Source organism: Podarcis gaigeae (genome assembly GCF_964106915.1).
Source record: "Podarcis gaigeae genome assembly, chromosome: 3".
Lineage (NCBI taxonomy): Eukaryota > Metazoa > Chordata > Lepidosauria > Squamata > Lacertidae > Podarcis > Podarcis gaigeae.
The window spans coordinates 122,239,119-122,265,012 of NC_139680.1; the positions used below are offsets into that span (position 1 = coordinate 122,239,119).

The following is a 25,894-nucleotide window of genomic DNA, read 5'->3' on the forward strand; positions in this document are numbered from 1 at the left end:
GCCTGACTTTAGCCCTGGTTCAAGAGGCCAGAAACTGCCCCCCCTCCCGGCCCCCCCGCCCGGCCTTTTCCCTGCCCATCCCGGGGGGGGCAGGGGCTCCTCTTTCCCCCTCTCAGCTCCTGTCTGGGCTCCTTTTCCTCCTCCGGCCCCCCGGCTCCCCACAGAGGAGACCAGCTGGTACCTATTTCTCTACTTGCGCTGGTGTGCTTTTGAAGTGCTAGGTTGGCAGGAGCTGGGACAGAGCAAGGGGAGCTCAGTCATGGGGACTGGAAGCACAGACCTTCCGCTGGGCAGCCCAAGTCTCAGTGGCTTATAGACCACAGAACCCCCTGCGCCCCAAGACCTTCCCCTTTTTTGCGGGAAATTCCCTTATTCCAGCCCCGTTTCCGGCTGCGATCCTGGATAGATAACCTATAGACTGTCCCTGGGACAGGGGAGGCTGCTGATCCCTTATTTTCAAATCTGAAAGTGGACAGCTATGGCAGGATCCTGGGCTGGATGGGTCCCCTTTGGCGCGAGGCACTTGCCCCAGGGCTCTTCCTGCATGGAGCCTCCAGGGCCAGAACCAGTCTACCTTAGCGGGCCAAAGTCGCTCTCCTCCTGCTTGGGGCGCCTGGGTGCCACTGTGGGCGCAGGATCCTGGGCTGGATGGGTCCCCTTTGACGCGATACACCTGTCCCAGGGCTCTTCCTGGTTTCTGAGGAGTCCTGCATGGAGCCTCCAGGGCCAGAGCCAGTCTACCTTAGAGGGCCAAAGGCGCTCTCCTCCTGCCTGGGGGTGCCTGGGGCCGGATTGCTAGATCTCCCATGGTCAGCTGATCCCTTGCCAGCTCTGGCCCTGCCTGACTTTCGCCCTGGCCCCTCCCGGCCCCCCCACCCGGCCTTTTCCCTGCCCATCCCGGGGGGGGGCAGGGGCTCCTCTGGCCCTTCTCGGCTCCTTCTCCTCCTCCTCCGGCCCCCCGGCTCCCCACAGAGGAGACCAGCTGGTACCTATTTCTCTACTTGCGCTGGTGTGCTTTTGAAGTGCTAGGTTGGCAGGAGCTGGGACAGAGCAAGGGGAGCTCAGTCATGGGGACTGGAAGCACAGACCTTCCGCTGGGCAGCCCAAGTCTCAGTGGCTTATAGACCACAGAACCCCCTGCGCCCCAAGACCCTCCCCTTTTGGGGGGGAAATCCCTTATTCCCGCGCCCCCTTGCCAGCTCTGGCCCTGCCTGCCCTTCGCCCTGGCCCCTCCCGCCCCCCCCCCGCCCGGCCTGCCTTTTCCCTGCCCATCCCCTTTCCCCTCTCTCGGCTTCCTGCCTTTTCCTCGAGGCCCCCCGCCAAGAAGACCACCCTGGGGAGGGAGCAGCTGGGCGCGGAGGGGTTAAGAGCAGCTGAGCCGCCCTCCTAGAGAGGACAGGAAGAGGCGGAGGCGGGTCTTCCGGAGCCCCTCCCGGACCCCCCTCTGGCCTCCTCCGGTGAGTCTCCTCTCCCCCCTCGGGGGTCCCATTGCGGGGAGGGGCAGGCAGGGCCGGGCCAAGGGGGGGCGAGGGGGTTTCCCCAGCTGGTGCTGGACTACAACTCCCATCATCCCTCAGCCCTGGCCGGGCTAGCTGGGGGGGGGTGTGGGAGTTGTAGTCCAGCCCCCTAGGGGGGGGGGGCGCCCAGCTGGAGAAAGGCTGGTCCAGATGCGGGACTGAGGACCCCGCGGGGCCCCTAAATGGCAGGGGCTTCCCCAAATGCTCAGATCTGCACCCCCAGACTGAAGAGGAAGCCTTGGGGACTTGGAAGGGACCCAAAGGGCATCTAGTCCAGCCCCTGCACTGCAGGAATCTCTGCTCAGTTCCCCATTGCAGGCGGCCCCCCACCTTCTGCTCAGAAACCTCCAAGGAAGGAGAGGCCGCCATCTCTCCTGGGGGTGACAGGGCCCAGCAGCTCTTCGGTTTTTCCCAATGCTTAGTCGGAATCTCCTTTCTGCAGGAGATCCAAGAGGAGAGGCCATGGTGGGAAGGAGGGGCAGTGCGGCCTAATGGTTAGAGTGCCCGGACTGGGACATGCCACTCAGCCATGAAGCTCCCTGGGTGAGCTTGAGTCAGTCAGCCTCTCTTCGCCTCGCCTTCCTCACAGGGTTGTTGTGCGGGTGAAACAGGGAGCAGGAGAATCACTTATTCCACCTTGAGATCCTGGGAAGATGAAAGTGGTCTGTACGTGTGATAAATAAATCCCAGGGTGCAGGTGGGGTGAAAGAGGCAGCCCCCTCCGAGAGCTGAGAGTAAGTGGGAGACCCTCTCTCCACAGCCCCCTCTGCTCCAGCTACGGTTCCCCAAGTCCCCTGGCAAGGAGGCTGGGTTGTTACACCACCCTAGGAATTGCGGGAGAGGGCGCTCTCCTGTCCACTCACCGCATCCTGAACAAACTACGGTTCCCAGGATTCTGGGGAGGAAGCCGTAGCTCTTGAAAGGGCTCTGGTCCTGCTTGGCAGATGCACCACAGGTGGAGCCTGGCTGGGGGTCCGGGGTCTTCTGCTAATGCTTTATAATATAATAATAATAATTTAAAGGGCTCTGGTCCTGCTTGGCAGATGCACCACGGGGTCCGGGGTCTTCTTATTGGCCTTTATAATAATAATAGTAAACTATTATTGATACCCAGCCCACCTGGCCGGGTTTGCCCAGCCACTCTGGGTGGCTTCCAACAAAAGATTAAAAATACATTAAAACATTAGTGAGTAAAAACTCCCCTAAACAGGGCTGCCTTTAGGAATAATAGACCCAAATAAATAGGCTGCCTTCTTGTTTCATGTGTACATCACAAAATGGGCCGAGATCTGGGCAGCCCAGTTGTCAGCATGTGGGCTCTTGGTTTGTGAATGGGTCTAAACCAAACCAGGAACAAAGGGGAAAGAGGACAGAAGTGAGTGAGATCAGTCCCCATGGCCCCCCAAGCGCCAAGTCAGGAGCGCCTCTGGCTGGGCTGAGATGAGTTTCCTCGAGAGTCATTTTCCTCCTCTGCCATCTGGTTGACGGAGGGAGGAGCCGGTGATTGACAGCAGAGCCAGGCCGGAGTCGGGGTGCAGTTCCCCCGAAAGGCCACCAGGGGGTGGAGCCCCCCTCTCTCTCTGATTGGCTGCCCAGCAACCAGCCCAAGGGGCGGAGCCAGCACTTTGGGCGGGAAAAGAAAAGGAGCCGCTTCTGAGGGAGTTTTTAGTCAGGGACAGAGAAGGGAAAAGAGCAGATTATTGATTATTATGATTATGATTATTTTATCATTTATACCCCTCCCGTCCGGCTGGGCTCCCTCAGCCACTCTGGGCAGCTTCCAGCACATATAAAACCATAGTAAAATGTCCACCCTGAAAAGCGAAGCTTCCCCAAAGAGGCCTTCAAGTGAGCCAGGGCTCCTTTGGAGAGATAGAAGCAGAAAGAGGGATCTGGACCCAGGACTGGACTGAGGGAGAAGAAGGGGCTCTGGATGGAGCCTCTCTGAGGAGAATCTGGTCTCTGGCCAGAGGAGGAGCCGGTGGAGCCTCTGGGGAAGGCAGGCAGGCAGACGGATGGACAGACGGGCGTCCCATGGGGGGCTGAGTCTGGGGCAGGAGAGGGAGAAGCCAGGGGAAGACCTGAAGTGAAGGCCCAAGACAGGTGTTGATCATCAGGTGAGCTGCGCACAGGTGGGCTGAAGCGAGCGAGCGACCGAGCTACCACCATTCCTGTGGAGCCTCTTTTTATTGAGACAAATATGCAAGCCAGGCAAATACATTTTGGGGCTGTGACCTTTACACATCTTCCGTCCCGAAATCGTGGAGTGGTACAAAGTTATTTTGGCACCTGTGCCACAGCATCATTTCCCCCTTGCACAATGTATGACGAATGGAGACAAAAGGTCTCAGGGAAAAACTTACAGACAGGACACTGCTGACTCTGAGGCCGCAAAAGGTCAGACCGAGGGGACGATGTTCCAGACAGCCGTGACTTGTCTGAGGGGGAGTTTTCCCTGCACCCCAGGGTCACGCGTGCAGGCAGATTGTGGCTGCCTGCTGGTGGGGAAGTGTGCTTCCTCCGGACCCCACTCCCCACTCCGCGATATCCCTACAAAGACCCTCTGAACCAGAGCTGTCCACTTTCAGATTGGAAAAGAAGGGATCCGCAGCCTCGAAAAGAAGGGATCCGCAGCCTCCCCTGTCCCGGGGACAGTCGACGGGATATCTAACAATCCGGGAGAGCAGCGGGAAGCAGCGCTGGAATAAGGGAATTTCCCTCCCAAAAAGGGGAGGTTGACAGCTATGCTCTGACCAGGGTCTCCTTCCCGTCTGGAGGGGAGAGGTCTTCCTGAAGGAGAAGGGGACCCCAAGGTCGCTGATCTTATTTGGAAAGACCTCCGCAGTGGCATTGCTCAGAGAACCGGGTCCAGGACGAAAAGCTCCCTTCTCTGGAGGCAAAGAATGAGGCTGCGCCCAAAGCATTTGGCCCCCTCTTTGGCCCCCCTCAACGTCTCCCTCAAGTGGAAGAAGCGATCTGGAGAGAAGCTGCGCCTGTACTAGTGGGTTTAGGCCCGTGACATCTTTGAGTTTAGTTTAATAATGACTTAACTGCTGCCTGAAAGAATGCCTCTCCTGACCCAACCTTCTTTCACCAACATTTTGTGTAAAAAAAAAAAGCTTTTCTGGTTTGACCAACTCCTGCCTCAGACTGCAAATCACTAGGTTTTCCCTCAGAAAAGACGCCCTCCCCCGACAGCCTGTGGCAAACGGTAGAAATTTGGTGGGTCAACGATAATGAGTGAGTCTGCGACATATGAGTTGGTGCTTAGCGGTGGGCTCTGCTCCAGAGGCTCTTCAGAGATTGGGGTCCAAGTGAACCCCTCATGGCAGCGCCTTGAACGGAGCCCCATTGTTGTGGGGACTCAGTGAGGAGGGGTAGACGCATGGATGCCCCCGGAGATCCTTGGAGAAAAAGGTGGCATAGAAATGCCATTAATAAAGAAAGGCAGCCCAGCCCATCATCTGGGTGCTGACAGATGGGTCTGGCATGACTTGTTTTCGAGAAACCCCTGATGGGTCCTCACAGCATCCTTTTCTCAGTCCTCACAGACTGACGGTTTAATTATCTGTTCTAGGACCTTCCCCGGTTGCCTGGTATCAATCTCAAGCTCACCGGTCGGTAGTTTTTCCTGTTTTTGAAGATGGGGACAACATCTGTCCCCCTCCAGTCTGCAGGAACCTCTCCTGTTCTCCCAGAATCCTCAGAGCTCTAGATGAAGGCTCTGAGCTTACATCCCCAAGCTCCTTCAGTACCTTGGATGCAGCTCAGCAGGTCCTGGAGATCTGGATTCACTTGAAGAAGCCATGCGTTCAGTTACTTCCTCTTTTCCGATGAGGCAATTCGGCATGGTCACTTTTCTTAGACCAGGGCTAGAGACATACTTCTCTTTCTTCTTCCTTTTTTCCTGTTAATGAAAGTTCAGAGTGTGGTGCAGTCCAGCCCTGGCTCCTAGCAAGACTCAGCCACGCTTGCTCAGGAAACATTTCTCTTCTCCTGACCATGTATCAGTCTGATAACAGACCAATATGTTTGCTTTGTAGGATTTGCTAGCACCTCTAAATCGAACCATCAGAACTTGGCAAAAAACGAAAGGATTCCTTCCGATCCCTTGGAGGCTTCATGAGAGCCCAGATGGATGAGCAAGACTCAGCTGGCCCTGAAGCAGGAGGAGGCCCTGCCCTCCAAACTAGGAGCAGGGGGAGATTCGGGGGAAACTCAGTGCAGAAGATTTCGGGTGAGGAGGACACCCTCTGCTCAGAGGTGCAGAGCCAGCAGTTGACGCAGTCCAGCTCTCTGGAAGCCAAAGGACTCCGAGAGGCTTGCGGCCGACTCCACCACCTTGACTGTCGGTGGCTGAAGCCAGAAAGTCATACCAAAGCTGAGATGCTGGACCTGGTGATCTTGGAGCAGTTCCTGGCTGTCCTTCCGCTGGAGATGGAGAGCTGGGTGAGGGAATGCGGAGCAGAGACCAGTTCCCAGGCTGTAGCCCTGGCCGAAGGTTTCCTCCTGAGTCAAGCGGAGGAGAGAAAGCAGGCAGAGCAGCAGGTGAGAGAGACTTCCCTCTGGAAACTCCCAAGGGGCTCCAAGCAAGACAGGGCGCCTTCCAAGATGCTCTCCTAACGGCTGGCCCTCTTTGGAGAAGCAAGGGATGAGATCTGCTCCGATCATTCCTTTTCTAATCCTTCTCGCCATTCTCTGTTTTAAATCCTTGCTACTCTTTCAGGGAAAGGATCTCTTTGCGGAAATGGGCCTGGAGTCCTGTGAGGCAGAAAAGACTCCGTTGGACACCAGAGAGAGGCCACTGGGTAAGGAGGAACTCGTCTTTCTTCTCATTCTGTGGATCTTGAAACTAATCTTTGGGTTCTGTTCATCTTTTTTGGGGGGGAGGCACTTGGGGCCCAGAGCCCAAAGGGGGGCAGATGTATTTTGAAGAACAAAAATTTGAAATGGGTACAATGTCAAAATGCACTCAAGAAGCAAGACCTTTTCCATGGCACATCTATGGCACTTATCTCTAGTTACAGGTAGGTAGCCGTGTTGGTCTGCCATAGGCGAAACAATATTAAAAAATTCCTTCCAGTAGCACCTTAGAGACTAATTAAGTTTGCTATTGGTATGAGCTTTCGTGTGCATGCAAACTACTTCAGATACACTGAAACAGGCTGCTGAAAGAGACTTCTGTTTCAGTGTATCTGAAGAAGTGTGCATGCACACGAAAGCTCATACCAATAACAAACTTAGTTGGTCTCTAAGGTGCTACTAGAAGGAATTTTTTTATGCTGAACTTCTGAGAGACGCAGGACCTGATGGCTTGCCATTGACTTTTGTCTCTTGCAGATGAGAGATGGATGCCCCCCAGACCTCCTCATCCATCTTTTCATGAGAACGCAGGAGAAGCAGCAGCTGTGGAAACAGATCTGGTATGGGGAAAGAGCTTTGTGGAGAAAGAGACAGAGGAGTGGGCCAGCCAGGGAGCCTCTGGGCCAGAAATAATTTCTCTTCCTCTGTCCTGAACAAAGATGGACAATGCCATTCGAAAAGGTTTATGTTCTGAAAGGAATGTACAGCCACCTCACCTCAACTATCCTTCTGAATTTCTCTGTATTTATCAGTAGCTGCAGTTATATTTCTATATTGATCAAAAAAGGCTTCTAAGCAGTTGTTGAAGCCATAAAAAACAGTGGTCAGGATTAAGTAGCCCCATCAGCTGCTGGAGACCCCCCTCTGTGCCCCCATGAGCCCCTTGAAGTTGGCTTTAGGGCACAGGGAGAGTCCCATCGCCCCCCAAGCAGCACACAGCGGGAGTAGAGAAGGGAGCGTTCTGTCTGCCAAACAGGAATACTTCCACAGAAAGAATAATTTGAGGAACACCATGTGGAGTTCCACCCATTCACACAAAGATTTATACCCATTGTCAGATGCTGCTGCTGGTTGCTCGTGAGGAACCAGTCAGGACTCCAACCTGTCTTTTACAGGTTTTATTGTAAAAACTATTTACAGTGCAGATCTACAAAGTTCATGTCTGTCTCAGTCACTTGCAGAATCTGGGAGTGGCCCCTTCCGGTTTCTCCCCCAACATAAGAACTTTGACACCCCAAGCCTCCTCCTCCCCCCTTATGTTTCACCCCTCTGCGCAAGCTGGCCGACGGAAGGGGCGTGCGTCCCTCCTGGCCAGCCTGGCGAGGTGAGGCGCTGCTCCTCAGGAGTTTTGGAGACTCTCTGGGGCCCAATGGCCCCCCTGCATCCCTCCCCTGTTCCGATGGCAGTCCCCTGACACCCATCATTAAAGGGCTCAATAAAAGAAGACAATTAAAATGTTCAAGTAAGTGTCTATAATTCGAATGTGCAGCAAAGTAATCCCATTAAAACAACACAACAATGAACGGACAGAAAACAATCAAGCAATGTGTAGTAGATAATCTTTATGCTGTCTCAGAAGAGGACCTTTTTCCTTTTCCTTCAGGGTCCTCTGTGCTTTGAAGATGTCGCTGTGTATTTCACAGAGGAGGAGTGGGCGTTGCTGGATCCTGACCAGAGAGCTCTGCATAAGGAAGTCATGGAGGACAATCGTAGGATTGTGGACTCTCTCAGTAAGGCTTCCTGCTGGATCATAATCCCTTTTCTTCCTCCACATTTGCCTTTTAAAACCATGATCAGGCTGCTCTCAGCTGCCCTTGCCTTTTTAAATGTAGACTTCATCATGGGGACAGAAGATGAACCTGCTTCTATCAGGTTAATTGGTTTATCAAAGAGATGACTGAACTTGCAAATGGGTCCCAGCAAACAAAATGGCTGGGGCATGTTCCACAGGGGGGGATGCACTGGGACAACCGATCTCAGTGATCATGGGTAGAAGGAGGAGTTACGCTAAGACCAGACCATGTCATTACCGAGGAAGCAGGCTTAGTTGTTGTCTGTGGACTATCCCTGCCTCCAGGTCTGACCAGACCAGACGGATACTGGAATCAGCAAGGGATACCCACACGACCTGAAGGTGCTGCTGTGCAATGCCAGGTCAATGATTCATAAGATCACTGCCATCCATGACTTGATCATGGATGGAGGGCTTGACCTGGCATGTGTAACAGAGACTTGGTTGGATGAAGCAGATGGGCCTGTCCTTGCCGCTGCTTGCCCACCAGATTTCTCTTACGCACAGCAACCCAGGTCATGTTTGCAGTGATTTTTAGGAAGTCATTAGTTTGCACCAGGCGTCCTACTGGGAAGACCCAGTTCTCTGAGTGCATGTTCTGGAAGTTGGGCAATAGGGGCAGTACAGGATTCCTTTTGGTGTACTGACCTCCCCGCTGCACCAAGGATTCCCTGCCCAAGCTGCTTCAGGTCGTGGTGCATTTTCTCCTGGAGACACCTAGCTTGGTTGTCCTAGGGGATTTTAACATCCATGCTGACATGACCTTACAAGGGGCCGCTCGGGACTTCGTGAAAAGCATGGCCTCCATGGGGCTGTCCCTGAATAAGTCTGGCCCAACCCATAGCCGCGGGCATGCCTTGGACCTGGTGTTTACCTCTATGGATGTTGCTGATCTGACACTAAGTAAAAGCGAAACGCAAGAAGTACCATGGTCTGATCACTTCCTGGTGCAACTGGACTTCTCCACGACCCTTCCCCTCTGCGGGGAGGTGGGACCGATTCAGATGGTCCGCCCCCGCCACTTAATGGATCCAAATGGTTTCCAGAGAATGGTAGAGGATGCTTTATCCCATGTTGATGGCCTTTCAGCTGATTCCCTGGTGGCCCCCTGGAATGTGGAGTTAAACAGGGCTATCGACAGTCTGGCTCTGAAGCGCCCTCTCCGATTGCATGGAGCCCGGACAGCCCCGTGGTTTTCCACGGATCTGAGGGCAATGAAACAATCGTTGAGACGGCTAGAGCGCCAGTAGCGGATAACTCATTCCGAATCTGACCGGACACAGGTTAGAGCTCAACGTCGAGCCTACCAAGTGGCGATAGCGACGGCGAAGAAAAATTTCTTCACCGCCTCTATTGCATCTGCAGAAAACAGCAGCAGGAGACTTTTTCAGGTGGTTTGCAATTTAGCGGAACAGGAGGCGGGCAGGTGTGGAGGATTCCCTGGTCCTGAATGGGGTAACTGTGCCCCTGAAAGACCAGGTGCGCAGCCTGGGAGTCATTTTGGACTCACAGCTGTCCATGGAGGCACAGGTCAAATCTGTGTCCAGGGCAGCTGTCTACCAGCTCCATCTGGTACGCAGGCTGAGACCCTATCTGCCTGCAGACTGTCTCACCAGAGTGGTGCATGCTCTGGTTATCTCCCGCTTGGACTACTGCAATGCGCTCTACGTGGGGCTACCTTTGAAGGTGACCCAGAAACTACAACTAATCCAGAACGCAGCAGCTAGACTGGTGACTGGGAGCATTTGCAGAGACCACATAACACCGGTCTTGAAAGACCTACATTGGCTCCCAGTACGTTTCCGAGCACAATTCAGTGTTGGTGCTGACCTTTAAAGCCCTAAATGGCCTTGGTCCTGTATACCTGAAGGAGCGTCTCCACCCCCATCGTTCTACCCGGACACTGAGGTCCAGCACCGAGGGCCTTCTGGCAGTTCCCTCACTGCGAGAAGCCAAGTTACAGGGAACCAGGCAGAGGACCTTCTCGGTGGTGACGCCTGCCCTGTGGAACACCCTCCCACCAGATGTCAAAGAGAACAACAACTACCAGACATCTGAAGGCAGTCCTGTTTAGGGAAGCTTCTAATGTTTGATGTATTATGGTATTTCAATATTTTTTGGGAAGCCGCCCAGAGTGGCTGGGGAAGCCCAGCCAGATGGGTGGGGTATAAATAAATTATTATTATTATTATTATTATTATTATTATTATTATTACATTAAGCCAAACAAAATCCATCCTGAAAAGTGCCAGGCCTTTTGAATCTCAGGTTTCCATCGATATGTCTCTCTCTTAATGCCAGTCAAAAAAGGCATTCATTAAACCTGTAGTAAAACCTCAAATCTAACTCCTTTAGTTGTCTATCACAAGTGTTTATTAGCATTGTTTAATAAGTTGGGGCTCCATTTCTTCCTGAGACTAATCTCTCATTTTTGCAGGTGGTGATGGACTGGAAGTTGTGAACAAGGGAGACCACGACAAATTACACACAGTGGGGAAGTTGTATGAATATTTGGAGTTTGGAGAGAGCATCAATCACACCTCCTATTCCACTTCCAATGAAATAAATCCCATTGGAAAGAATCAATATCAGTGCTTGGAATGTCAAAAGACTTTTAGTCGGAAGGGTAATCTCACTTCCCATCAAAGAAAGCACAGCGGGGGAAAACCCTATCAATGCTTGGAATGTGGAAAAAGCTTCAGTGTGAGGGCTACACTCACTTCCCATCAAAGAATTCATACAGGCGAGAAACCATATCAGTGCTTGGAATGTGGGAAGAGCTTCAGTCAAAGGACCCATCTCACTCGCCATCAAAGAATGCATACAGGGGAGAAACCATATCAGTGCCTCGAATGTCGAAAGAGCTTCAGTCAGAGGTCCAATCTCATTTCCCATCAGAAAATTCATACAGCGGAGAAACCATATCAGTGCTTGGAATGTGGAAAAAGCTTCTCTCAGAGGGCTAAGCTCACTTACCATCACAGAATTCATACAGGGGAGAAACCGTATCAGTGCTTGGAATGTGGAAAGAGCTTCTGTCAGAGGTCCTATCTCATTTTCCATCAGAAAATTCACGCAGGGGAGAAACCATATCAGTGCTTGGAATGTGGAAAGAGCTACAATCACATCTCCAAACTTACTTGCCATCAAAGAACTCACAGCGGGGAGAAACCGTATCAGTGTTTGGAATGTGGAAAGAGTTTTACCCATAAGGAATGTCTCACTTCCCATCAAAGAATTCACACAGGGGAGAAACCATATCAGTGCTTGGAATGCAGAAAGAGCTTCCATAGGAGCTTCAATCTCACTTCCCATCTAAGAACACATAGCGGGGAGAAACCCCATCCGTGCTTGGAATGTGGAAAGAGCTTCAGTGTGAGGGCTCACCTCATGGCCCATCAAGTAATTCATACAGGGGAGAAACCCTATAAGTGCATGGAATGCGGAAAGAGCTATGCCTGGATGTCTAATCTCACTTACCATAAAAGAATTCATACAGGGGGGAAACCATATGAGTGCTTGGAATGTGGTAAAGGCTTCAGTGAGAGGGCAGAGCTGGTAGCCCATCGAAGTATTCATGCAGGAGAGAAACCATATCAGTGCTTGGAATGTGGGAAGAGCTTCAGTAGGAGATTTATTCTCACTTCCCATCAAAGAATTCATACAGGGGAGAAACCCTATAAGTGCATGGAATGTGGAAAGAGCTTCAGGCAGAAAGCTCAGCTCATATGCCATCAAAGAATTCATACAGGGGAGAAACCATATCAGTGCTTGGAATGTGGAAAGAGATTCAGTAGGAAAGGAAGTCTCACTTCCCATCAAAGAATTCATACAGGGGAGAAACCATAGCAGTGCTTGGAATTTGGAAAGAGCTTCTTTCAGAGGTCAAACCTCAAGAATTCATGCAGGGGAGAACCCACACAAATGCGTGGAATGTGGGAAGTGCTTTAGTAGGAAGGAACATCTCACTTCCCACCAAAGAATTCACCGTGAGGAGAGACCGTATCAGTGCTTAGAATGTGGAAAGAGCTTCAAATGGAAGAAACTTCTCACTTTCCATCAAAGAACTCACAGCAAGGAGAATCATAGTATTTGAAGATGGCCATCACATCTCTTAATCTCCTCTTTTCTAGGCAAAACATGCCCAACTCTCTCAAACTGTTTTGTGTCCAGTATTTTCCTTTCTCTTCCCCGGCTCCGACCTTCAACAGGAAGGACTGGTGGTGAAGAGACCACCTGTGCCCCACATCTCTTCAGCTTCCTCCCAGAGTCTCACAGTCCCTTGATATACATTGTCCGTGTTAGTATTATTTGTACCCACATGAATCAGAAGGAAGGAGTAGTGGTCAGTTGGCTTTAAAAGACATGGCAACTTCTCTGTCACATTGTGAATCTTTGCATACCATCTGGGACATCCTATTTTCTCTACACACTACTTCTTTTGCCCCCCTCAGTAGGGAGTCACCTATCACCACCACGTCTCCTTCTCTGGGGAGTGGCAGGAATTGTTTGATATGCTATACCTTCCAAAACCTCCTTGGAGTATTCTATGGTCTACAAGTGCTGTTCTTGAGTTCTTGTCTGTTGGAGTTGCCTAGTTCATTTCCTTGGAAGATAGCAAGTGGGTTATCAGCATACTCATCCATGATCAGTAGCCGTGCATCTGAAGGAGTTAGGTCAAGAATGAAAAAGGACTCCTCTAATAATACTAATACTAATAATGCTAATAATGACAATTTATTATTTTTACCCTGCCCATCTGGCTGGGTTTCCCCGGCCACTCTGGGCAGCTTTCAACAAAAGAGTAAAAATACATTATAACATCAATCATTAAAAACTTCCCTAAACAGGGAAGTCTATCTCCTCTTGTCTCTTCCACCTCTGGGGGGTGGCAGAAATCATTCTGTGCTCTGCACCTTTCACAGCCACCTTGGTGTATTCTGAGGTCGGCAACTGCTGTCCTAGCTCCTCTGGTCCAGAACTGGTGTCCAAGGTGAGAGCATAGAAGCCATTCTGCAGCTCTAGTGACAAAGCGTGGTTCATGACTGTCCTCCTTTTGTGTTTCACATTCCTCCAGGGGTTGGTCTTTTGCAGGGGGCGATCTTCCTCCAGCCTGGGGCCACCCCATCGGTGTTGCTGTTGCATCACAGTCAACTCTGCTCTATCAAGACACTTGGCCTGTTGTCCTGTAGCTCCAAGCATGGCTAGGAGGGCCTCAAGTTTCTGTACCTTCTCTTCCAGCAAGACAACCAGTTTGCACTTGCTGCAGGTATACAACTGTATGTTCTCCGGCAGAAAGACAAGCATGGCACGTGTGTTGCAGGTCACTGCAGCAGCTCCCTCGCCCTGCATGTCTCTTGGTCCTATGCATGCCATGGGACAATACTCTGGGCCTCCCCATTAAATGCCCTCGCAAATGCCTATGTTTGGGAGGCCTGTTTGTGAGCTCTGTTCATGAGCTCCCAGAAGCTGCAATAAGCTAAGTTTGCTGCTGGTTGCTAACTCCTTCCTCTGCTCACTTCCTCGTTCAGCCTGGCTTCCTCTCAGGAGCCACACCCTCGGGCCTGCAACCAACCAAGCCTCTAGCACAGTGGTTTGCAATTAGCTAATTAGCCCCTAAAAAGCAACAGATTTTAGAAATGCTATAAAAAAATACCATAAAATTTGTGATATTACCACAAATTGCCTATCCCCAGACAGTAGGAAAAACCTGTCTCCATTGCTGCACTACAACTGATTTTTTTAAAAAGCAATTGTGTCTCTAACTTGAAAATGTTCTATATGCAGAAGGCTTTTTATATGAGAGAGCATTCCTTGCTCGTAATCTGCGATGGTAGAACTTAACAAAACTTTGCAGCATATGGATCTTCTAACTGAGGGACCTTGCACCTTCCAGACATAGGTGAAGGCTTCGTCAGGGCTTGATAAAGTATGGGTGAAAAGAGCCGGAATTTTGTAATGATTTGATGATGATGAGGAGGAGGAGGAGGAGGAGTCCTCCTGTGCCCAAGTTTCACCCCTGACTTTAATTAGTTAAATACAGTTTTATTTGGTGAGAGGTTTTTATTCTTGCTGATTACCCAATAGGAGCAACCAACTTTTTAACTTATTAGGATTCTGCCCTACATCTTTTTCCTCCCACCCCAAAATGCAGCCACATAATTTCCCAAAGATAGCAAGGAAGCAACATCCACGCAGGCTGCCTTCTGCACTAAATAGGAATGGGTTATTGATTGATACATTGCCCAGGACTGGTATGAGGGGCAGAATGCAATGGCGGCTTCACTTGGAGGTATAATCGCAAACAAAAGCACCACCACTCTTGGCTTGTGCTGGAGGCAGAGGGACTCAGGAGCGGCAGCAGTTTCACCAGTGGTCTACCGTTGAGTAGCTCACTGTGTAGAGCTGGACCATGTATCTTGGCTGCTTATTCTTTCCCTAAGGCGGGAAGAAGCAGCCAATATAAATTCCAGTCATCATGATATATCAGCATACATCGGTATGTAGCTGCTGATATATCACAATGTTGAAAAGAAAGTATCGCTCAGCCCTAACACTAAACTAAATCATCAGATGGTGAGCTATTCTAATCATCGTCACTATTTGCATAGCTATTTTGCCTGTTGGACTTCCAAGATGCGACATGAATCCCAAACACATCAGGCAAGATTCACAGCAAACCCTGGCCTACAAGCAGTGGGAGAGTCCTCCAAACTTTAAAATCTTTGAATAATAATAATAATAATAATTAATTTTTTTTGTACCCCGCCCAGAGCCGGGCTCAGAGCAGCTATCATCATATAAATAACACAGCATACATAAAAGCAGGCATCAATTAATTAAAATACATCTTAAAACTAATTCAGACAAATTAAAATCTGGACAAATAGCAACTGACAGGTTAAGATTGAGAGCAGTTAATACTTGCCAGGACCAACTCTTTTCACATATAAGGACCTGTGAACAGGCTGGGAGGCTTCCTTCGTGCTTGTTCTTATACAAAGGAAAATAGGGCAGACTGCAAACCCTGACCCTGACCCTGACCCTAACTGGACTTGCTGTTATTCCCTTGGCTCTGTGTTTTATTGAAAGGTGTTCCCTCTGCTGGGTATCAGCCAAGCGGTGTAGAAGTAAATCCTTGCCACAATTCACTGGAAAGATAAATCTGCGACTCCCTTGGAATAATAGGTAGAAGATAGGACTACTCTTGCAATATATGAACAGATTGCTTTTAGATGTAGATTGTGTATGGACAAGTAGAATGATGTTTGGAATGCATTGCTATAAAGCACAGTGAATTGGTCATAGTTTTATACTATTACAATAATCAGACTACTTATATATTGCAAAGTATCAGTTTCAAGCAGTTTGCTTTGTTTTGACCGTTTTCTGACTTTTTCCACTTCATTTCTCTTCCAAAAATGTTCAATAAAATATAAATATTAAAAAGAGAGAAGTTGGATGGTATATTTCTTTCTGGTTTTTTACCCTGTGGGGAGATCCATAAAAGAAAAAAATGTCACCCATTTATTTCTAATTGTGCAAAATTGTCCAAATGTGAGCACGGAAGGCTTTTCTTGCCATTTATTTACATGGAAGCAAAACCTTTATTTAATTTCTTTCCTTTCTGGGGCTGTTGCTAAAAAAGTGGGTCATCAAAGGTGGTAACAAGAATATGGAGAATATATATATATACCGTATATATGGGACGCGGTGGCACTGTGGGTTAAACCACAGAGCCGATCAGAAGGTCGGCAGTTCGAATCCCCGCGACGGGGTGAGCTCCTGTTGCTCAGTCCCTGCTCTTGCCAACCTAGCAGTTCGAAAGCACGTCAAAGTGCAAGTAGATAAATAGGTACCGCTCCTGCGGGAAGGTAAACGGCGTTTCCGTGCGCTGCTCTGGTTCGCCAGAAGTGGCTTAGTCATGCTGGCCACATGACCCGGAAGCTGTACGCCGGCTCCCTTGGCCAATAAAGCGAGATGAGCGCTGCAACCCCAGAGTCGGCCACGACTGGACCTAACGGTCAGGGGTCCTTATATATATATATATTCCCATAGGCGCCGACTCCATGGGGCCTGAGGGGGCCCGAGCCGCCTCAAACATTCGTTTGGGGGGGCTCTGCCCCCCCCAATAATTTAAGAAAATTATTAGTTATATTATGCTTTGTAAAATCACAAAATTATGTTGGTATTTTTTATTTTCCTTGTTTGACGATAGTTACCTTTTAAAATACATTCAGTAATGAGTTAAAACAAAGCCACTCCCGATCTAGAGAGGGGGTGGGGTTGCGGGCTCTCGACCCATCAACAATCTCGCGGGGCTGGCGTCAGCCCCTCGAGAAGCGGGGATTCCCCCTAGCTCATTAATATTCACCGCCCACGGCGGCAGCCAATTGGCTGCCGCAAAGGGCAGGCCCTCACAGGTTCACTTAAGGTCGGGGCAGCCCGGGGCTCGCCCCTTTCGTTCCCCCAGCAGCAGCGGTTTGGAGGTCTTGGGCCCCCCCAATATTTTTTATAAGTCGGTATGGGCCCCCGCCCCCCCAATATTTTTTATAAGTCGGCGCCCCTGTATATTCCAAACTAAAACATTGATCTAGAGAGGAATAGAATGGAAACGGAATTAAAAGAGAGAAAGAGGAGCAAGAGTAAGAGACGGAGAGAGAGACTTTAGAAGGTAAGGATATTAGGATATATTTGTGGTGCTGCTGTGGTCGCTTAACAAGCCAGGCTACCTGGGGTGAGCATACCACAGACGGGGCCACCACAGAAAAGGCTGGTTCTCTTCTTGTCACCCTCTGAACCAGTGGCGTAGCGTGGGTTGTCAGCACCCGGGGCAAGGCAAGTAATTTGCGCCCCCTAGAGTGAGCGAGCCAGGTAGGGGCAGAGAGCTGCGAGTGTGAGCACCCCCCCCCCGATGTTGCGCCCGGTGCGGCTGGCCCCCCCTGCACCCACCACGCTACGACACTGGGGAGAGGGGACATAGAGAAGGGCCTCAGGTGATCCCAGTGTTGGGAAATGAAATTGTCAGGGAGGCAGATTCTGAGTTCCAAGAGATGCTGGGGAAATCAAAGCCCCCCAGGACTACTATCTCTCTCCTTTTTTATGTTTGGTCATCTGCTCTCGGAAGGCATCAGCCAAGTCTTTAGTCTGGCTTGACGCTCTATGACAGACCCCCACTGTAAGTCAAAACAAAAAAAAAATTCCTTCCAGTAGCACCTTAAAGACCAACTAAGTCAGTTCTTGGTATGAGCTTTCGTGTGCATGCACACTTCTTCAGATACACGTGCATGCACACGAAAGCTCATACCAAGAACTGACTTAGTTGGTCTTTAAGGTGCTACTGGAAGGAATTTTTTTTTTTGTTTTGACTATGGCAGACCAACACGGCTACCTATCTGTAACCCCACTGTAAGGTCACTGTGGTTTCTCTCTCAACCATTTTTGCCCATATACTCTCCATCTGATTTTCAGGCTCCAGGTCATGGATTTCTTCACAAGTGTACACATCCTCTATATATAATGCTACTCCTCCTCCCTTCCTGTTTGGTCTGTTCCTTTTGAACCGGTTATACACCTCAATTCCCACATTCCAGTCATGAGTCTCATCCCACCAGGTTCCAGTAAGGCCTATAACAGGAGTCAGCAACCTTTTTCAGCCATGGGCCAGTCCACCGTCCCTCAAACCATGTGGGGGGCCGGAGTATATTTTGGAAAGAAGAAAAAAGACCAAATTCCTCTGCCCCACAAATAACTCAGAGATGCATTTTAAATAAAAGGATACATTCTACTCATGTAAAAATACGCTGATTCCCAGACAGTCTGCAGACTGGATTGAGAAGGCAATTGGGCTGCATCCAGCCCCCGGGCCTTAGGTTGCCTACCCCTGGCCTATAAGGTCAAATTTCCCATCCTGTCTCAAGAGCTCTGCTTCTTTCCCATCCTCTGAGACAGGCGTGTGGACATGCAAATCAGGCAGACTTTCATCTTGGTATTGGCACTTAGCATCAGATTCTCCCAGACTCTCTTGGATCACTCCCTATTGAATTTTACATGGAAATTCAGGGCAATTCTGTATTCTCCAAACAGGAGTCCCAAGCAGGTGGCGTCTTCTGGGATGAGAGCCACCCTCGCCCTGCTTCCTGCCCTTGTTAACGGAGAATCTGAGGGCTCCCTTGGACAAAAAAACAAGGACACCAGCCAGGAATCCCAGAGCAAAACAGCAGCCAGTCGGCTTGGTCTTGATTGAAGACTGTCACCAGGTGGAACAAGATGGAAGCCCCAAACAAAAGAGAACCCAAACTTTTATTAGCTGCTAATCCCCATGTTACACCCCCCCCCCAAACTACATCACGGTTACATCATGAAAGGGGAGGTCTGGTGGCAGTAATCTGAGCATCCTGGACCCTGCCCCATGGTTCCCCTTGCCCTCCACTGTTACAGGAAAAATCCGAGGGCTCCCTTGGACAAAACAAAGACACCAACCAGGATAACTTGGAGCAAAACAGCAGCCTGTAGGCTTGGCCTTTATTGAACTGTTGCAACAGGGTATTCCCCTCATGTGCAGGAGAGAGGAAAAGACCCAGAAGAATAGCGTGCAAAGTCTTATCAAAACTTTTGAAATTCCCCTCCTCTAGGTCTAGCCCACCCCCAGAAAGGAGGGGTTGAGGGAGGCATACATTACAGAAAGGAGGTGCTGAGGGAGGCATACATTACAGAAAGGAGGTGCTGAGGGAGGCATACATTACAGAAAGGAGGTGCTGAGGGAGGCATACATTACAGAAAGGAGGTGCTGAGGGAGGCATACATTACAGAAAGGAGGTGCTGTGGGAGGCATACATTACAGAAAGGAGGGGCTGAGGGAGGAGTTGGTGGTAACTTGAGTGTCTTGTCACCTGGCTGGTTCCTCCTTCCCCCCTCCCCTTCCAGGAATTTCTAGGAGACAAAGGGGATTTTGCAGTTTCCTGCCCCCTGAGGGAAGATCTGATCAGTGTCCTTTGTTTGAATCCATTCCCATATGCAGGTTCTTTGTGATCTTGATTGTCTTCTGTCTGGGATCATCAGGGTTGGCATGGGCAGGGCTCCAGTGTATGTGCTGAGACAGTGAAGGGATTATGGCTGACTAAGTCACCCCCCTTTGTTAGTTCTTGTCATAGGGAGTAAAATAAAAAATGGAACAGTGCAAATCCAATGTATGGTTGATTTTCTATGAATTTATAACAGAAATGTGGCGTATGTAGTGTGTGAGTGTGAAGTTTATACAAACAGAATGATTGGGGTGGGGGGGGTTCCTGCTACACCACCAAACACCCATCAAGTGAACAAAAGAGATCTTTACATTTCCCTGTTTCCCAGCCAAGTCAATCACACCCTTTTGTCTTCATCTGGGGTTGTTCTTTCTGGGATGAATACCTGTCTGGCACTCAGGTATCAGGAGGCCAGGGATTATCCCTCAGGCAGAGAGGCTGCTGAGTAGCTGAGCTCACCTCTCTATATGAATTTCTGAAGTTTTCCCAGTGAGCCAGTACATAGATACATTGATCAGTGAATTATTACATTTGGTATCGTGCAGCAGAGTCCCTTTGAATAGAAAGGAAAAAACTGTGATGAAGTGTTTTGGGGGGACAAATCACAAAAGTCACAAAAGTGATTGTGCTGGTTTTGGTAGTGGGCTGCATGTGCATGAGATCTGCTGGAGGGGAAACCCCCCCCCAACCTACACATAAATTCCTGCAACACCCTGCCCATCCCGGGGCGGGCAGGGGGCTCCTCTGGTCCCTTCTCGGCTCCCTGCTTCGGGCCCAGCCTTTTCCTCCCCGCAAACGAGGGACCAGCTGGGCGCGCCCGGCGGGCCAAGGGTGAAGAGCAGCTGAGCCGCACTCCTAGAGAGGACAGGAAGGGAAGGGGCGGGTCTTCCGGAGCCCCTCCCTGGCCCCTCTTGTCTCCTCCGGTGAGTCTCCTCTTCCCCTCGGGGCGCCTCGGGGTCCCCGGGATGCCGGGCGGGGCTCGGTCCAGGAGGGACCCCCCTTCAGGGGGAAAGAGGCCGGGCAGGAGGAGGCGAGGGCGAGGGGAGGCTCTTCATCGCCGAGGCAGCCCTGCTGCTGCTGCTTCCCTGCTTGGCCCTCCGGAGGGCTTAGGCTTCTCTTGCACGACTCGAAAAATAATAATAATAATAATAATGAAATAATAATAACAATAAATTATATTTACATCCCGCCCTCCCCAGCCAAAGCCGGGCTCAGAGCGGCTAACAACAACAAAGATGCAGTGGTCCCTCGGGTTACAGACTCCGCTAACCCAGAAATAGTACCTCGGGTTAAGAACTTTGCTTCAGGGTGAGAACAGAGATCGCGGCCCCATTAGCTAAAGTGGTGCTTCAGGTTAAGAACAGTTTCAGGTTAAGAACGGACCTCCAGAATGAAATAAGTTCTTAATCCAAGGTACCACTGTAATTAATAATAATAATAATTTCTTTCTTCATCCCCCGCCCATCTGGCTGGGTTTCCCCAGCCACTCTGAGCGGCTTCCATAAAATGTTTTAAAAGCAATAAAACATCAGACATTAAAAACTTCCCTCGCCTCTCACGCAGAGCTCCCCCAGATGCAAGCGAGGCCTCAGCTGCCTTTCAGGGGGAAGTAAACCCCCCCATTCAGACATGTTTTGCACAAAATGGGCCGAGATGTCCACAGCATGTGGTCAGTACAGTTTGTGGGCTCTTGGTTCGTGAATGGGTCTAAACCAAACCAGGAACAAAGGGGAAAGAGGACAGAAGTGAGTGAGATCAGTCCCCGTGGCCCCCCAAGCGCCAGGTCAGGAGCGCCTCTGGCTGGGCTGAGATTCAGCCTCCTCGAGAGTCATTTTCCTCCTCTGCCATCTGGTTGAAGGAGGGAGGAGCCTGTGATTGACAGCAGAGCCAGGCCGGAGTCGGGGTGCAGTTCCCCCGAAAGGCCACCAGGGGGTGGAGCCTCTCTCTCTGATTGGCTGCCCAGCAACCAGCCCAAGGGGCGGAGCCAGCACTTTGGGCGGGAAAAGAAAAGGAGCCGCTTCTGAGGGAGTTTTTAGTCAGGGACAGAGAAGGGAAAAGAGAAGATTATTGATTATTATGATTATGATTATTTTATCATTTATACCCCTCCCGTCCGGCTGGGCTCCCTCAGCCACTCTGGGCAGCTTCCAGCACATATAAAACCATAGTAAAATGTCCACCCTGAAAAGCGAAGCTTCCCCAAAGAGGCCTTCAAGTGAGCCAGGGCTCCTTTGGAGAGATAGAAGCAGAAAGAGGGATCTGGACCCAGGACTGGACTGAGGGAGAAGAAGGGGCTCTGGATGGAGCCTCTCTGAGGAGAATCTGGTCCCCCACCATGTAGCCTTATGAGGCTTTGCCCTCGGGTGGGAAAAATACTGCGCCCGGGAAAGGGACACTCAAGGAATAGTTTCAGAGAAAAAGCTTTAGTTCCACCATCCATGAACTGGTAGAAGGAGCAAGTGTGATAGTTCACAAACAAGCACCGGTTCGCAGTCATTCCCCTTCCAGTTCCCTCCCCTTTCTCCTCCCTCAGGAGTCCTGCCCATGAGTTCCTCTGAGCATGAGCAGAAAGCTCTCTTGGGACTATTGTGGACTCTTGGCTCCCTTCCCAGGAAAGGGGTGAGAAGCCAAAGGGGGGTGGGGGGTCGAGGAGCCTTGTGGTTCAGCATGTCCAAGATGTTGCAACTAGAGTGAGATAAGATTTCAGTTCCCAGGCCTGCTCTGAACAGAGCCTAGTCATTAGCTTTTTGAAGCCTTCTCGTACTGATAAAATGTAACAGTTTTGCCTATGCGCAGAGAAAAAGAGAGGAAAACTTTAGCTGTGGATTTTTAGAAGACAAAAGGAATTTTGGACAGTTTTGGGGCCTGGTTGGGGGGACGGGACTTTGGGCCTAGGTGGGGTCACCTGTCCTCACCTTCCTTCAACCAGAGGAAGGAGTGCTGCTCCTCACATCATTTTTTATTTTATTACCTTGTTGGGCATCCACACTGTTTTCCATAGATGCCTCCCACTTTCCTGTTGCAATTGTTTGCATTTGGGCCTTCAATATTTCACCTTTAAGAAAGTCCCAACCATCTTGGACCCATTCAGTAATTCTTACCCTGGGACCTCACCCAGTAGCTCCTTAAGCTTTCTGAAATTGGCCTTTTTAAAGCCCAGAGTGCGAGTCTGACTGTACTCAGCTTCCCCATGACTGTGAATCATGAAACCCAGAGGGACATGATTATGGTGATGATTACGATAATAATAGTAATTTTTTATTTAGACACTGCCCATCTGGCGGGGTTTCCACACGTTTCCCAGTACAGTGGTACCTTGGGTTACAGACACTTCAGGTTACAGATGCTTCAGGTTACAGATTCCACTAACCCAGAAAGAGTACCTTGGGTTAATAACTTTGCTTCAGGATGAGAACAGAAATCGCACGTCGGGAGGCCCCATCAGCTAAAGTGGTACCTCAGGTTAAGAACAGTTTCAGGCTAAGAACGGACCTCCAGAACGAATTAAGTTCTCAACCCAAGGTACCACTGTACTTCCACTATGTTGATCACTTTGTCCCTGTCTCATGTCCAAGAGAGATGATCCCCTTGCTGCTGCTTGTACCTTCTGGGTCATGAAATTGTCAGTGAGGCAATTCTGCATGGTCACTTTCCTTAGACCAGGACTAGAGGCTTACTTCTCTCTCTTCTTCCTTTTTTCCTGTTAATGAAAGTTCAGAGTCGGGGCTGTGGTGCAGTCCAGCCCTGGCTCCTAGCAAGACTCAGCCACGCTTGCTCAGGAAACATTTCTCTTCTCCTGACAATGTATCAGTCTGATAACAGACCAATATGTTTGCTTTATAGGATCTAAATCGGACCATCAGAACTTGGCAGAAAACGAAAGGATTCCTTCCGATCTCTTGGAGGCTTCATGAGAGCCCAGATGGATGAGCAAGACTCAGCTGGTCCTGAAGCAGGAAGCTGCCCTGCCCTCCAAACTGGGAGCAGTGGGGGATTCTGGGAAAACTCAGTGCAGAAGATCCCAGGTGAGGAGGACACCTTCCGCTCAGAGGTGCAGAGCCAGCAGTTGAGGCAGTTCTGCTCCCAGGAGGCCAAAGGACCCCAAGAGGCTTGCAGCCGACTCCACCGCCTTGACAACTGGTGGCTGAAGCCAGAGAGGCATAAAAAACCTCAGATGCTGGACCTGGTGATCTTGGAGCAGTTCCTGGCTGTCCTTCCGCTGGAGATGGAGAGCTGGGTGAAGGAATGTGGAGCAGAGACCAGTTCCCAGGCTGTAGCCCTGGCCGAAGGTTTCCTCCTGAGTCAGGCGGAGGAGAGAAAGCAGGCAGAGCAGCAGGTGAGAGAGACTTTCCTCTGGAAACTCCCAAGGGGCTCCCAACATGAGGGAGAGTATCACCAAATTCTCTACTAATGGCTCATCATTTTTTGGAAAACATTCAGTGAGTTAGATCTGATACCCCCAAAGATTTTGCCTCTGCCATTTCTTTTCCAACTCTTCTCCCCATTCTCTGTTTGAATCCTATTTCAGGCAAAGGATCTGTTTGCCGAAATGGGTCCTGATTCCTGTGAGGCAGAGAAGACTCCGTTGGACACCAGAGGGAGGCCGCTGGGTAAGGAGTTTTTTCTCATTCTGTGGATTTTGAAACTAATCTGTGGGTTGTGTAATCTTTTGAGGGGAGGCTGAAAGCCCCAAGGGGGGGATGTATTTTGACACAACTAAAATTTTAAATGGGTACAAATGTCTAAATGCACTCAGCCAGGAAAACTTTTTATAAGGCCTATCTGTAGTTAGAGATGAAGTGCTGAGAGATGCAGGAACTGATGGCTTCCCATTGACTTGTGCCTCTCGCAGGTGACAGAAGGATGCCCCCAAGACCTCCTCATCCATCTTTTCATGGTAGTGGAGGAGAAGCAGCAACAACTGTGGAGACAGATCAGGTATTGGGAAAGAATCAGGGAGCCTCTGGGCCCATTAAAATGTACAATAAAAGAATTCCATTTAAACATTATAATAAGCATACATAATTAACATATGTAGGAAAGTAATCCCATTGAAACAACACAACAATGAACGGACAGAAAACAATCAAGCAATGTATAGTGGATAAGCTTTATGCTGTCTCAGAAGAGGACCTTTTTCCTTTTCCTTCAGGGTCCTCTGTGCTTTGAAGATGTCGCTGTGCATTTCACAGAGGAGGAGTGGGCGTTGCTGGATCCTGACCAGAGAGCTCTGTATAAGGAAGTCATGGAGGAGAATCGTAGGATTGTGGACTCTCTCAGTAAGGATTCCTGCTGGATCATAGTATCTGTTTTGAAATCCAATACATATCTATATGTGAGGAATTTTCAATATTTGGATGGAGCACAACAGCACCACCACCAACATTTGGGATTCTAATTCCCCCACAGCTCACCTTAAATGGAGAGCTATCTACCATTTGGTCTGACAATATTCTTCCTCCACATATGGCTTCTTAAACCATGTTCATGCTGGTCTTCACAGTGGTGAGGGAAGTTAAAATAGCTTCTGTCAGGTTTTTTGTCTCTGCTTCTGTTGGCCTTTGGTTGACCAAAGTGACAACTGACTTTGCAAATGGCAGAGATTCCATGATTTGGCCAAACATAATCTATCCTGGAAGGTGCCAGGCTCTGGTCCCCATCAGTGTGTATGTTAATGAGCATCAACAAAGGCAGTAAAGCTTGTAGTAAGGGTATTGTTCAATAATTTGGGGCTCCATTTCTTCCTGAAGTTCTAATCCATTTCTCTCTTTGATGCAGGTGGTGGATTGGAAATCATGAGCAATGGAGACCATTACAAAATTGACACAGGAGAGACGTCCTATTCCACATCCCATCAAATAAATCCCATTGGGAAGAATCACTATCAGTGCTTGGAATGTAGAAAGACTTTTAGTCGGAAGGATAGTCTCACAGCCCATCAAAGAACACACAGTGGGAAAAAACCCCATCAATGCTTGGAATGTGGAAATAGCTTCAGTCAGAGGTGCAATCTGGTGTCGCATCAGAAAATTCATACAAGGGAGAGACCATATCAGTGCTTGGAATGTGGAAAGAGCTTCAGTCACAGCTTCAATCTCACTTCCCATCGAAGAACTCACAGTGGGGAGAAACCATATCAGTGCTTGGAATGTGGGAAGAGATTCCGTTTCAGCGGCTCGCTCACTCTCCATCAAAGAATACATACAGGAGAAAAACCATATCAGTGCTTAGAATGTGGAAAGAGCTTCAGGCAAAGTTCTAACCTCACGGCCCATCAAATAATTCATACAAGGGAGAAACCGTATGAGTGCTTGGAATGTGGAGTGAGCTTCTGTCAAAAGGCTAAACTCACATCTCATCAAATAATTCATAAAGGGGAGAAACCATATCAGTGCTTGGAATGTGAAAAGAGCTTCAGTCGGAGGTCCCATCTCACTTCCCATCAGAAAATTCATACAAGTAAGAAACCCTATCAGTGCTTGGAATGTGAAAAGAGCTTTTGTCAAAGGGCTAAGCTCACTTCTCATCAAAGAATTCATACAGGGGAGAAACCATATGAATGCTTGGAATGTGGAAAGAGATTCACCCATAAGGAAAGTCTTGCATCCCATCAAAGAATTCATACAGGAGAGAAACCATATCAGTGCTTGGAATGTGGAAAGAGATTCACCCATAAGGAAAGTCTCACTTCCCATCTA

The 25,894-nt window shown here is 49.7% G+C and overlaps 2 protein-coding genes across 6 annotated transcripts; both read left to right on the forward strand.

Annotated features, from left to right (window-relative positions):
- The first annotated feature begins 1,696 nt into the window (after nucleotides 1–1,696).
- Nucleotides 1,697–15,623, forward strand: LOC310841818 (uncharacterized protein). Of its 3 annotated transcripts, XM_083733329.1 has the most exons (8): nucleotides 1,697–1,982; nucleotides 5,540–6,053; nucleotides 6,244–6,325; nucleotides 6,858–6,940; nucleotides 7,984–8,110; nucleotides 10,610–13,096; nucleotides 13,606–13,992; nucleotides 14,434–15,623. In XM_083733329.1, the coding sequence occupies exons 2-6, from the start codon at nucleotides 5,640–5,642 to the stop codon at nucleotides 12,019–12,021; spliced, it is 2,118 nt and encodes a 705-aa protein (XP_083589455.1). In that variant the 5' UTR covers nucleotides 1,697–1,982; nucleotides 5,540–5,639; the 3' UTR covers nucleotides 12,022–13,096; nucleotides 13,606–13,992; nucleotides 14,434–15,623. The 3 variants fall into 3 exon arrangements, with proteins under 3 accessions (XP_083589455.1, XP_083589454.1, XP_083589453.1); XM_083733327.1 differs by lacking the exon at nucleotides 1,697–1,982 and having other exon boundaries at nucleotides 5,451–6,065; XM_083733328.1 differs by having other exon boundaries at nucleotides 5,095–6,053; nucleotides 10,610–15,623.
- A 7,424-nt stretch (nucleotides 15,624–23,047) lies between these two features.
- LOC310841975 (zinc finger and SCAN domain-containing protein 32-like) lies at nucleotides 23,048–24,688 on the forward strand. Of its 3 annotated transcripts, none has more exons than XM_083733780.1 (4): nucleotides 23,048–23,532; nucleotides 23,731–23,806; nucleotides 24,049–24,134; nucleotides 24,349–24,688. In XM_083733780.1, exons 1-4 carry the CDS (start codon nucleotides 23,107–23,109, stop codon nucleotides 24,592–24,594), a joined length of 834 nt encoding a protein of 277 aa, XP_083589906.1. In that variant the 5' UTR covers nucleotides 23,048–23,106; the 3' UTR covers nucleotides 24,595–24,688. The 3 variants fall into 3 exon arrangements, with proteins under 3 accessions (XP_083589906.1, XP_083589905.1, XP_083589907.1); XM_083733779.1 differs by having other exon boundaries at nucleotides 23,725–23,806; nucleotides 24,349–24,658; XM_083733781.1 differs by lacking the exon at nucleotides 24,049–24,134 and having other exon boundaries at nucleotides 23,725–23,806; nucleotides 24,349–24,540.
- The last annotated feature ends 1,206 nt before the right edge of the window (nucleotides 24,689–25,894 follow it).

Bases quoted from the DNA above. Each gene is read 5' to 3' on its own strand.
- LOC310841818 (XM_083733327.1), top strand. From the start codon at position 5,640: ATGAGAGCCCAGATGGATGAGCAAGACTCAGCTGGCCCTGAAGCAGGA. The intron at 6,326-6,857 runs GTAAGGAGGAAC...TGTCTCTTGCAG, and splicing joins CACCAGAGAGAGGCCACTGG to ATGAGAGATGGATGCCCCCC. The intron at 8,111-10,609 runs GTAAGGCTTCCT...TCATTTTTGCAG, and splicing joins TAGGATTGTGGACTCTCTCA to GTGGTGATGGACTGGAAGTT.
- LOC310841975 (XM_083733779.1), top strand. From the start codon at position 23,107: ATGAGAGCCCAGATGGATGAGCAAGACTCAGCTGGTCCTGAAGCAGGA. The intron at 23,807-24,048 runs GTAAGGAGTTTT...TGCCTCTCGCAG, and splicing joins CACCAGAGGGAGGCCGCTGG to GTGACAGAAGGATGCCCCCA. The intron at 24,135-24,348 runs GTATTGGGAAAG...CTTTTCCTTCAG, and splicing joins CAACTGTGGAGACAGATCAG to GGTCCTCTGTGCTTTGAAGA.